Here is an 11,819-nt window from a genome sequence, read left to right on the forward strand (position 1 = left end):
CTCCCCATTTGGGGACGGGGACCCACCCCCATCACCCTTTTTGCACCCCCGTGAGCCCCAAAACGCAGGGGGTGGAGGGGTTTTGGTGTCCTGGAGCAGCTTGGGGTCCCTGGGTGCTCCTCACCCCGCTGGGTGCTGGGACAGCCGCCTCCAGCCCCTTGTGTACCCCCCCCAGGGCCCCAAGGGCAGGGGGACACGGGGACAAAGGGGACACGGGGATGGAGGGGACACGGGGACGAAGGGGACGCGTCACGGTGACAAAAGGAGCGACACCAAGGCACGTCTGGCTGTTTAATGCACCCCCTCTCCCCCAAAATACAAAAAAGACCTTCCCCCCCCACCCCACGCTCCTAAAAAAGTACAAAAACACCTTAAAAAAGAACACGCGGCGCCAGACCGCTGCCGGCACCCGGGGGCTCGCCCGTCCCCAGGGGACCGCGGGCGGCGTCCCCGAGGGGCTCGGCGCCCCCAAATCCTGGCGGTGGCCCCAAAAGCCCCTCGGGGCTGCGCTCACACCACGGAGCTGGCGTCCCCCGGCCCCGCCAGGCGCTCGGCCACGTCCTGGCGGCCCACGGCGGCCAGGGCCAGGCAGAGGGCTTCCAAGGTGGCCCCTTCGGTGGCCGCCCAGGCGGCGAGCAGGGTGCGGGCGGGCGCCTGGCCCCGGGCGAAGGTGCCGATGGCTTCGTCCCCGTAGCCCAAGCGGGCGGCCAGGCTGCGCCAGTCGCCCCCGGGACCCCCGGTTTCCAGCAGCTTCTCCACCTCCTCCTGCCGCTGCGGGGGCAGCGCGCCGTAGGGACGCCCCTCGGGACGGGGTGCTGAAAGGGAAGGAAGGGGTCAGCGTCGGCACCCCGAAATGCGCCGTGTCCCACCCCAAAACCAGCGTTGCTGCTCCTACGGCGTCTCCTGCAGCTGGGTGTGGGGGCTCCCCGATCGCACGTGGGGGCTGTCCCCCTGTGATGCTCCCCGGGGGGTTGGGTGTCCCCAAATCCCACCCCAGTGCTCCCCAGGGGGGCTCCCCAACCCTATCCGGGCGCTCCTCAGGGCACAGGCGCTGCACCGAGGTGCTGCCCCCCAAGGTGCGGGTGCTCCCCAACTCCAGGGGATGCTCCCTGACCCCATTTTTGTGCCCTTTATGCTGCACCCCAACCCCACACGGGTGGTCCCCGGATTATGGACGCTCCCAAACCCCCTCCAGATGCTCTCTGACCCCTCCCTGCGACCCCAAAACCCCCCTCCGGATGCCGCCAGCCTTAGGGTACTCCCCAACCCCATCCCGGGGTGGCCAAAACCACCTCGGGGGACAATCCCATCCCCAAAACCGGTGTCCCCCCGGGGGCGGGGAGGACGCTGCTCACCTTTGCCGTGCTGGTGGGGCTCCTGCAGGCTGTGGGTGTCCAGGAAGACGCCGCTGTCGCTGTGCAGCTTCTCGCCCTCGGGCACCGTCCCCAGCTCCCCGGCGCGCGCCTTGGCCAGCTGCTGCTTCTGCCTGCACGTGTGCCAGCTGCACGGGGGAAGGGGGTCACCCTGCGCCCCCCCCAAAAACCCCTCCACGTCCCCCCATTTGTCCACCGAAACCTTCAAACCTTACCACTTGAAGGCCACGTAGGCGAGGAGCCCCACCACCACGGCGGCCAGGATGGAGCAGTAGACGGGGATGATGTCCTTGCCCGTGTCCTCGGGGGGGGGCAGCATGAATTCGGAGGAGGCGGCCGAGGCGGTGGGGGCCGCGCTGGCCCCTGGGGCCGGCTGCCGCTGCCGGGGTTCCTTTTGGGGGTCCCCCTCCGCCCGCTTCAGGATCTGCAGGTCCTTCTCTGCAGGGATAAAGCCCCCCCCCCAGCCCACGGCAAAAATGAGGGGAGTCCCAATGATCCACCCCCCCCCTCCCACCCAGCTCTGCTGCCTCAGTTTCCCCTGGGAACGGGGGCAGGATGGGCAGGGGGGTCCCCAAAACAGCCCCCCAGGGATGCTCCACGGGGTTTTGGGGGGTTGGGAGGAAACCAGAGCCGGGGAATGGAACAGAGAGGCCCCCACCCCCCTACCCCAGCCCCCCCCAGGCCCTCCCCATCCCTTCCTGGCCACATCAAAGCCCCCGCGCCGGCGCTGCCGGGAGCATCTGCTCGGCGCGCGGGGCCGCGATGACAGCCGCGGGGCGGCAGCTGCCGGTGGCCCCCGTGAAGGGGGGGGGCGCAAATATAACTCTTGGGGGGGTGGGGGCTCAGAGGGGGCTCGGTGCCTCGGTGCCACCCCTTACAAACTCAGACATCCCACGCGAGCCCCAGGAGGGCGCGGGATTTTGGGGAAAAACCTCACCAGGGTTTTCCCTGCCGTGCGCCCTGGTGCGCACCGCGGGGCGCGCGCGGGCACCGTGGGGCTACGGACGGGTAAACCGAGGCACGGCGAGCTCGGCCGCGTCCCCACGGCTCTCACCCATGCAGAGGGTGTTGGAGAGGCGGCTGCAGGCGCGGATCATCACCTCGCCGGGCCCGCAGGCGGGCTGGCAGGGCAGGCAGGGCGCCTCGGCGCTGCGCTCCTCCGAGTAGAAACCTTGGGGACACGGCCGGCACTCGGCGTCCTGCGTGGGGGCGCAGGGGCGGACGGCGCCGTAGCCCTCGTGGCACAGCCGGCAGGGTTGGCACGGCCTCCCCGGGCCCGTCCCGTTGCCGGCGGGTGGTCGGTAATGCCCGCGGGCGCAGCGGGAGGCGCAGAGGGTGTCGTGGGTGGCCGTGCAGGGCTGGGCGAGGGGCTGCGACGGGGCGCAGGGGGTGCAGGGCCGGCAGGGCTCCAGCGCGCTGCTCACCGCCGAGAAGGTTTGGTCTGAGGAAAAAAGGGGCGAGGGGGGTGAGAGAGGGGGTGGTGGGGGGGTATGGGGACGGGGATGGGGATTGGGATGGTGGATGGGATTGGTATGGGGTCGGGGAAAGGGATGGGGATGGTGGGGATGGGGTTGGGAAAAGGATGGGGGTAAGGGATGGGGATGATGGGGATGGGGATGGTGACGATGGGGATGGGGATGATGGGGATGGGGTCGGGGAAAAGGATGGGGATAATGGGGACGGGGATGGGGATGGGGACATGGATGGGGATGGGAATGGGGACAAGGAGGATGGGGACTGGGATGGGGACAGGGACAATGGGGGCAGGGACGGGGATGGGGATGGGCACAGGGATGGGGACATGAATGAGGATGGGGATGGGGACAAGGAGGGGGATGGGAATGATGGGTATGGGGAGGATGGGGAGCAGGATGGGGACATGGATGGGGATGGGGATGATGGGGATGGGGACGGGGACATGGATGGGGATGGGGACGATGGGGATGGGGACATGGATGGGGATGGTAATGGGGACTGGGACGATGGGGACAGGGACATGGATGGGGATGGGGACAGGGATGGGGACAGGGACATGGATGGGGACAGGAATGGGGACGGGGAGGATGGGGACTGGGATAGGGACATGAATGGGGATGGGGACATGGAGGGGGATGACGGGGACAATGGGGGCAGGGACAGGGATAGGGACGGGCACGGGAATAGGGACAGGAATGGGGACATGGATGGGGATGGGGATGGGGACAGGGACAAGGATGGGGATGAGAATGGGGACGGGGACATGGATGGGGACAATGGGGATGGGGACGGGGACAGGGACTCACTCTCGGCGCAGGGCTCGCACTGGGTGTTGGTGCGGCCGCAGGGCACGGCCACCCCGAATCCGGGGGGGCAGGAGGCGCAGCACTCCCCGTCCTCCGTGTAGGTCCCGCTGGGGCACTGCTGGCTGCGCGCCGGCACCTGCGGGGAGAAGGATTAATTTTTTTTGGGGGGGGGGGTCAAAAAATCCGGGTGCCCCCCACGCCCTCCGTGCCTCAGTTTCCCCTTTATCTCCGCCCTGCGTTCAGGGACGGATCCTGCACCGCGGACCCCAAAATTCATTCGGGGCCCCCCCAAAAAATAATTTTGGGGTGCTCACACGGTGATGCCCCCCCCCATGAACAAAGGCGCTGATTGCGGCCCCCCCCCAGCGCCGGGTCCCGGCGGGTGGGGGCTGGGGGGGGGCGGTCCCGAGGGGCCCCCCCCGGGTCCCAGCTTGCGGCCAGATGGGGACGGGGAGGGGAGGGGAGGGGAAGGGGAAGGGGGGGGGAGGCCGCTCCCACGGGGGGAGAGGGGGGGGAAAAAGGGGGAGAAAAAAGGGAGAAATGGGGAGGAAAAAGGGAAAAGGGGAAGGGAAAAGGGGGAAAAAGGGAAAAGGGGAAGGGGGAAGGAAAAAGGGAAAAGGGGGGGTGAAAAAGGGGAAAGGGGGGGGAGGAAAAGGGGGAAAAGGGGGGAGGAAAAAGGGAAAAGGGGGAGGGAAAAGGGGGAAAAAGGAAGGGAAAAGGGGAATAGGGGGGAGAAAAAATGGGGAAAAAGGGGGAGGAAAAAGGGAAAAAGGGGGGTGAAAAAGGGGAAAGGGGGAGGAAAAAGGGAGAAGGGGGAGGAAAATGGGGGAAAAAGGGAAAAGGGGAAGGGGGAAGGAAAAAGGGGGAGGAAAAAGGGGAAAGGGGGGTGAAATAGGGAAAAAGGGGGAGGATAAAGGGAAAAAGGGGGAGGAAAAAGGGGAAAGGGGGGAGGAAAAAAAGAAAAAGGGGGAGGGAAACGGGGGAAAAAGAAATGGAAAAGGGGGAAAAAGGAAGGGAAAAAGGGGGAAAAAGGAAGGGAAAAGGGGGAAAAAGGAAGGGAAAAGGGGTGGCAGGAGCAGCCCAGCCCCGGCCCCCCCGGACCTGCGGCGGGCAGAGCTGCAGGGCCAGCAGGAGGCAGAGCGGGGCCCGGCCCCGCCGCATCGCGGCCACGGGCACGGGGCCGAGCCGGGCCGAGCCGCGCCCCCGCGGCCGCTGCTGAGCGGGGAGCGCCCGGAGCCGTCCCCGGGCACGGCTCGGCCCGGTTCGGGGCAATTCAGGCCGATTTATCCCGGTTCGGCTTGTCCCGGCTCGGTTCGTCCCGGTTCGGCTCGGTCTGTCCCGATTTGTCCCGGTTCGGCTCGCTTTGTCCCGGTTTATCCCGGTTTGTCCCGATTCGGCTCGGTTCGTCCCGGTTTGTCCCGATTTGGCTCGGTTTGTCCCGGTTCAGCTCGGTTCGTCCCGGTTTATCCCGGTTCGTCCCGGTTCGGCTCGGTTCGTCCCGGTTCGTCCCGATTTGTCCCGATTCGTCCCGGTTTGTCCCGGTTCGTCCCGGTTCAGCCCGGCTGGTCCCGGTGCTGCTCCCTTATCCCGGCTCGGCTCGGTTCAGCCCAGCCCGGCTCGGTTCAGCCCGGCTCGGCGCGGCCCCGCAGGGAGGGGCGAGGCGCCATGCCATTGGCTGCCGCCGGAGGGGGCGTGGCCGGGGGCGGGGCCACGCCCGGCACGGCTCGGCACGGCTCCGGCCTCGCTGGGTTTGGCCCGGGTGGGAGCCGAGGGGGTTGGGGTCAGCCCCTGGCCCTTGTGTGGGTGTAGGTACGGTGTGGGTAGGGGTAGGGGTAGGTATGGTGTAGGTAGGGATAGGTGTTGGTGTACGTATGGTGTGTGTAGGGGTAGGTAGAGGTGTACATATGGTGTGTGCAGGGCTAGGTGTAGGTGTACGTATGGTGTAGGTAGGGGTAGGTGTATGTATGGTGTGTGTAGGGGTAGGTGTAGGGGTAGTTATGGTGTGTGTAGGGGTAGGTGTAGGTGTATGTACAGTGTGTGTAGGGGTAGGTGTACATGTAGTTGTACATACGGCGTGTGTAGGGGTAGGTAGAGGTGTACATATGGTGTGTGTAGGGCTAGGTGTAGGTGTACGTATGGTGTAGGTAGGGGTAGGTGTATGTATGGTGTGTGCAGGGCTAGGTGTAGGTGTATGTATGTTGTGTGTAGGGGTAGGTGTACGTACAGTGTAGGTAGGTGTACGTGTAGGTGTACATACAGTGTGTGTAGGGGTAGGTAGAGGTGTACATATGGTGTGTGCAGTGATAGGTGTAGGTGTACGTACGGTGTGTGTAGGGGTAGGTGTATATGATAAGTGTATGTATGGTGTGTGCAGAGATAGGTGTATGTGTACATACAGCATGTGTAGGTGCATGTGTAGGTGTACATACAGTGTGTGTAGGTGTACATATGGGGCGTGCAGGGATAGGTGTAGGTGTACGTATGGTGTGTGTAGGGGTAGGGGTATGTGTAGGTGTACATACAGCATGTGTGGGGGTAGGTACAGGTATATGTGTTGTGTGTGCAGAGGTGGGTGTAGGTGTATGTGGTGTGTGTAGGGGTAGCTGTACGTATTGTGTATGCACAGATAGGTGTAGGTGTATGTATGGTGTGTGTAAGGGTAGGTGTATGCACAGTGTGTGTAGGTGCACGTGTAGTGTTTGTATGGTGTGTGTGTAGGAATAGGTACGGGTGTACATGTGGTATATGTAGGGCTAGGTATAGGTGTACGTGTAGGTATACGTATAGGTGTACGTGTGGTGTGCGTGTAGGTAGGCATAGGTGTGCGTATAGGTGTGCGTGTAGGGGTAAGCATGGGTGTACATAGGGTGTGCAAGTAGGTGTAGGTGTGTGTAGGTGTATATGAGGTGTAGGTATATGGTACATATGGTGTGGGTGTAGATGCACATATAGGTGTGCGTGTAGGTGTACGTATAGGTATAGGTGTACACAGGGTGTGCATGTAGGTGTAGGTATAGGTGTGTACATATGGTGTGGGTGTAGGTATACGTATAGGTATGTGTGTAGGTGTAGGTATAGGTGTATGTATAGGTGTAGGTATGTGTGTAGGGACAGGTACAGGTGCACACAGTGGTGTGTGTAGGGGTAGGTGTGTGTAGCTGTACAAATAGGGGTGTGTGTAGGTGTGTACAGGCATATATAGGGGTGCAGGTGTAAGTATAGGGGTGTGCGGGGTGTAGGGGTGTGTGTAGTTGTACCAATAGGGGTGTGTGTAGGTATAGGTGTGCATACAGGGATGTAGCTGTAGGGATAGGTGTGTATAGGGGTACATATAGGGGTGTGTAGGGCCGGGTGTGTGTAGGGCTGTGTGTGTAGGGCTGTGTGTAGGGCCGTGTGTGTATAGGGCCGTGTATAGGGGCGCGTGGCCACTCGGGCCGCCCCATTTCACCCACCCCACTCCCACCGTGTCCCCAGGACCCCGTCCCCACCCCAACCCCATCATCCCAGGCCGGGCAGTTCCCATAGGGCGGCCGCATTGGGATGAGCCGGCTGACATCACCCGGCCCCGGCTGTGCCCCAAAACCGCTGGGTTTCACCCCAAAGAGCCCAGAGTGCCTGCAGAGGGGGAGAGGAGCTTTATTGACCCCTCCTGGGTGGCGTGGGTGCGGGGCATGGGGGTGGGTGCAGGGTCTTGGGGTGGGTACGGGGGTCTTAGTGTGGGGTCTTAGTGTAGGTTTGGGGTCTTAGTGTGGGTACAGGGTCTTCGTGTGAGTATAGGGGTCTTAGTGTGGGGTCTTAGTGTAGGTTTGGGGTCTTAGTGTGGGGTCTTAGTGTAGGTTTGGGGTCTTGGTGTGGATATGGGGTCTTGGTGTGGGTACAGGGTCTTAGTGTGAGTATATGGGTCTTAGTGTGGGGTCTTAGTGTAGGTTTGGGGTCTTAGTGTAGGTTTGGGGTCTTAGTTTGGGGTCTTGGTGTAGGTTCAGGGTCTTGGTGTGGGTACAGGGTCTTAGTGTGAGTATAGGGGTCTTAGTGTGGGGTCTTAGTGTAGGTTCAGGGTCTTGGTGTGGATATGGGATCTTGGTGTGGGTACGGGGTCTTGGTGTGGGTGCGGGGTCTTGGTGTGGGTACGGGGTCTCAGCGTGGCTGCAGGACCTCGGGGTGGCTGCAGGACCTCGGGGTGGGCGCAGGAACCCCGCACGCTGCAGGACCTCGGCGTCAGGACGACCTCTACCAGCCGCGGACCGGGTGCCATAGGGCCACCACCTCGCCCTCCTCGTGCACGTAGTACACCGGGTGCATGGCAGCCGTGGCGCAGGCCTGCGGTGCGAGAGGAGGTGCCACACACACCCAGGGGGGGACAGCGGGGGGACAGGACAGCGGGGGGGACACCACTCACGTGGAAAGGGACGAGGGCCAGCACGGTGCCCACCGGGAACCTCCCGAAATCCACCTGCCCGCCGACGGGCTCCAGCAACCCGTGCTCCTGCGTCAGCCCCACCAGCCTGCGGGGACGCGCCGTCAGGTCCCCGTGCCGTGCCGTGCCGTCACCCCGATCCCTCCCCCGGTGTCCCCAAGGCTCACCGGAGCTGGGGGTGTCCCTCGACGGTGGCACAGCCGGCGGGGGACTGCGCCCACCCGTGCAGGCTGAGCGCCGTCCAGCCGCAGTCCAGCAGCAGCTGGTTGCGGTGCGGGTAGTGTCCGATCACCCGGGTGAGGACGCGGATGGCCACGTCCTGGGGCTGGCAGGAGCCCAGCAGCGTCTGCTGGAGGTCTGGGGAGAGGGCGCAGAAATGGGTAAAGGGGGTCCCAAAAAAGGGGGGACGCCGGGGGAGGTGGGGGGCGCGGTGGGACTCACCGTAGAAGATGTAGTTGCCCGGGTGCACCTCGGTGAGCTCGGACATCTCGGGCACCGGGTGGCTGCAGGATGGAGTGGAGCCGATGCTGGCTTGGGGGCACGGCACGCCGGCCTGGCGCAGCCTGGTGGCACGGGAGGGGCTGTCACCACCCCCGGGGATGGCCGAGAGGGATGTCAGCCCCCCGGGCACCGTGGGTTGGTGGTGGCTGTGTCACCCATGGGTGCCCCGGGGTGTGGCAAAATACGAGCGCAAAAGGGGACCTTGACGCATTTGGGGAGCCCCCCAGGACGTACAAAGGGGGCATCCAGATGTGCCCGGGCGCCCCCAAACTTTTATGGGACGCACCGGTGAGTTTTGGTGTGCCCCCCAAGATGTGCAAAAGCTGCCCAAATCAGGCAGGGTCCCCCCAAAATGCTCCATTTGGCCCCCCCCTTTTTTTTTTTGCCTTCTCCACCCCATGCGCCAGAGCCCCCCAAGTTGTGCCCAGGACCCCCTGGTCTCACTCTCCTGGGTTTGGAAAAGTGGGGGCACAACGGGTTCCCCAACGGGACCCCTCCCCACTCCCACACACCCCTGGAGGGCATTTTGGGGCATTTGGGGGCTTTTTGGGCTGCAGCACGTCCCCGTCGTCGTGCGCCTCGGGGACCCCGCTGACCTCCCGGGGCAGCGAGAGGCATCCGGCTGCAATTCGCTCCGGGATGCGAAATCCCCCTCATCCCTTCCCCGGGGACAATAGGGGGGGGGACACACAGAGCCCACTTCAAAGGGGGCCGGGGCATCCTCGTCCGGCTCCCCGGGGCGCCGGGGGCTTTGTGGGGTTTTGGTTTATGGCACCGGCAGGAAGAGGGCGATTTGCATTTACAGCCGGGGCCCTCTCGGGGATGGGGTTTTTATGGGATCGGAGCCGGCCAAGGGGGTGGGAGATTAGGGGATGTTTGGGGGGGGGGTTGGGACAAGGACTCACGCGGCCACAAAGTCGAGGACGGCGGCGGTGGTGGCCCTGGCGATGTCCTGGATGGCGGGCACGCCGCTGCAGCCGTAGGTGTTCCCGCAGTGAGCGTAGACCCCAACCAACGTCACCTCCTCCGGAGCCTCCTCCGCGATGGCCCGGGCCAGAGGGAGGGCACCGGGGTCCGTGGGGCGCACGCCGGCTGCCGGCAAGGGGATGGGGACGGGGATCCGGCTTAAAAATGTGGGGTTGGGGGGGTCCCATTGCCATGGGGAGGGGCTGAAAGGGGTTTTTGTGGGATATGGGGTGTGGGGGGACGCGAAGGGTGTGCCTGCCCCCATGGAGCATCCTTGTGGGGTGTGGAGAGAGGGGTTTGGGGTCGGGGTGTGATGCCCTGTGTTGGCTGAGCTGATGGGGTTTGGGGGTTTGGGGTTTGGGCATCTCGGCCCCGTGGAGCATCCTTGAGGTGGGTGGGTGTGAATGGGGTTTGGGGGGGGCTTAAATATCCCATGTTGGCTGAGATAGTGGGGCTGGGGGCTTTGGGCTCGCCCTGGAGCATTGTTGGGGTGGGTGGCTGCAAATGGGGTTTGGGGGCTAATGGCTGAGCTGCTGAGGATGGGGGCTTTGGGACTGGGGGCACCCGGAATCCCTCCCCCAGGGAGCAGCCTTGGGGTGGGTGAAAAGGGTTTTTTTTTGGGGGGGCTAATGGATGCGTAATGGCTGAGCTGCTGGGTTTGTGGGTTTAGGGACTTAGGGGACACGCCTGCCCTGAAGTGAGGGGTGAAAAGTGACTTTTGGGAAGCCTGAATGCTCCATTGGGGTCAAGGTGCTGGTGGTGTGGGCTGTGGGGTTGGGGCCCCACGGGACATCCAGGTGGCTGGAAACGGGGTCGGGGGCACACGGACCCACTTTGGGGCTTTGGGACATCCCCACAAGCGGGCTGGTAAGGAACGATGGGACGAGGAATTTTGGGGGCCACGACTCAACCACCCTATCCGTGCTGCTCCACGGGGACCGGCGGCACCCGGAACCCACCCCAAATCCCTCTCCCCCGTGCCCGTCCCCACCTCTGCCGTTGCCGCAATCGAGCTTGAGCCAGACGAGCCAGCGCTTGCCGCCGGCCAGCGGGCGCTGCCGCAGGCACTGCAGGGCCCCGGGGCTGTCCAAAAGCACCTGGAAGGCTTCGAGGCGCTGGGCCAGCTGGGCGCACTCCTCCAGGCGCCCCGTTGGCAGCGGGTACGCCAGCAGGATGTCATCGAAGCCCCCGTCGGCGAAAAAACGCGCCTCGGCCAGCGTGGAGACGGCGATGCCGCGCCGCGTGCCGCCCGTGGCCAGCGCGCCGCCCTCCCTGCCGGGAGGAGAAAAAAAAAAAAAAAAAAAAAAATAAAATAAATAAAGGGGTTTGGGGTGGGTCTAGGTGGAAAGAAGAAGGTTTTGGGGGTGGCGGCACTCACAGCGTCTTGTGGGTCTTGACGTGGGGACGCAGGCGGAGGCCGAGGGCTCGGCAGCGCTCCTGCATGCGCTCGGCGTTGCGGCGCGCCACGGCACGGTCGATGGCGAGCGCCGGGGTGGGCAGCGCGGCCAGGCGGGCGCCCAGCCACATGGTGGGACTTTTTTTTGGGGGAAGGGGGATGGTCCCGGCACCCCTCTGTGATCCTATGGGGGTGGGGGTGGGATTTGGGGGTGCTGGGAGGCGGGGGAGTGGTGTAAAATGGGCAGGGTGCATGGGATGGGGACACTGGGAACACTGGGATGGGGACATCTGGGGCAATGGGGACAGGGAGATTTGGGGCTGGGGAAGCTGGGGACAGGGACATATGGGGCACTGGGACAATTGGGACTGGGATTGGGACAGCTGGGACACTGGGACTGGGATTGGGACAGCTGGGGCTGGGGCATCTGGGATAGGGACGCCTGGGATTGGGACACCTGGAACATTGGGACACTGGGAAGACTGGGAACAGGGACACCTGGGACTGGGAAGACTGGGACTGGGACACCTGGGGCACCTGGAACAGGGACACTCAGGACTGGGACACCTGGGTTTGGGATAGCTGGAGCAATGGGAACAGGGAGAGCTGGGAAAGGGACACCTGCTACTGGGACACTGGGGGAATGGACCGGGACACTCGGGATTGGGATCTACGGCACGGGGACAGCTGGGCCCAGCCTTTGGGGTCGGGGACACGGGGACCACGGCCAGCGCGGGCTCTCCCCATCCCTCCAGCAGCCGTGTCAGAGACCAAGACCCCTCGGGGAGCGACGCAGGGGAGCTGTCGCGTGCCTCAGTTTCCCCCACCGCCTCCAGCCCTGCCTCCCTCCCTCCCTCCCCGTCCGTCCTTCTGTCTGTCCGTCCGTA

General features: G+C 64.2%; 2 protein-coding genes across 2 annotated transcripts; both read right to left on the minus strand.

Moving 5' to 3' along the window:
* Positions 1–351: 351 nt before the first annotated feature.
* On the minus strand, positions 352–5,724 carry LOC116486809 (tumor necrosis factor receptor superfamily member 16-like). The gene is made up of 6 exons (XM_032183290.1): positions 5,591–5,724; positions 3,656–3,807; positions 2,428–2,814; positions 1,589–1,811; positions 1,356–1,501; positions 352–815 (listed from the first exon to the last, which is right to left on the minus strand). The coding sequence occupies exons 1-6, from the start codon at positions 5,722–5,724 to the stop codon at positions 511–513; spliced, it is 1,347 nt and encodes a 448-aa protein (XP_032039181.1). The 3' UTR covers positions 352–510.
* A 1,633-nt stretch (positions 5,725–7,357) lies between these two features.
* LOC116486379 (D-threo-3-hydroxyaspartate dehydratase-like) lies at positions 7,358–11,063 on the minus strand. Its single transcript, XM_032182564.1, has 7 exons — positions 10,915–11,063; positions 10,528–10,808; positions 9,476–9,662; positions 8,511–8,632; positions 8,237–8,426; positions 8,052–8,157; positions 7,358–7,972 (listed from the first exon to the last, which is right to left on the minus strand). The coding sequence occupies exons 1-7, from the start codon at positions 11,061–11,063 to the stop codon at positions 7,883–7,885; spliced, it is 1,125 nt and encodes a 374-aa protein (XP_032038455.1). The 3' UTR covers positions 7,358–7,882.
* Between the last annotated feature and the right edge of the window lie 756 nt (positions 11,064–11,819).

The sequence above is a fragment of the Aythya fuligula genome, chromosome 2 (assembly GCF_009819795.1).
Source record: "Aythya fuligula isolate bAytFul2 chromosome 2, bAytFul2.pri, whole genome shotgun sequence".
In the NCBI taxonomy this organism is placed as follows: domain Eukaryota; kingdom Metazoa; phylum Chordata; class Aves; order Anseriformes; family Anatidae; genus Aythya; species Aythya fuligula.

Coding starts and splice junctions, on each gene's coding strand:
- LOC116486809 (XM_032183290.1), bottom strand. CDS start 5,724: ATGTACAACTACATGTACACCTACCCCTACACACACTGTACATACACC. Junction 2,815..3,655: donor GTGCGAGCCCTGCGCCGAGA/GTGAGTCCCTGT, acceptor TTTTTTCCTCAG/ACCAAACCTTCTCGGCGGTG. Junction 1,502..1,588: donor GCCTACGTGGCCTTCAAGTG/GTAAGGTTTGAA, acceptor TCCCCCGTGCAG/CTGGCACACGTGCAGGCAGA.
- LOC116486379 (XM_032182564.1), bottom strand. CDS start 11,063: ATGTGGCTGGGCGCCCGCCTGGCCGCGCTGCCCACCCCGGCGCTCGCC. Junction 8,633..9,475: donor GTCCTCGACTTTGTGGCCGC/GTGAGTCCTTGT, acceptor CCGTGCCACCAG/GCTGCGCCAGGCCGGCGTGC. Junction 7,973..8,051: donor TGGCCCTCGTCCCTTTCCAC/GTGAGTGGTGTC, acceptor CTCGCACCGCAG/GCCTGCGCCACGGCTGCCAT.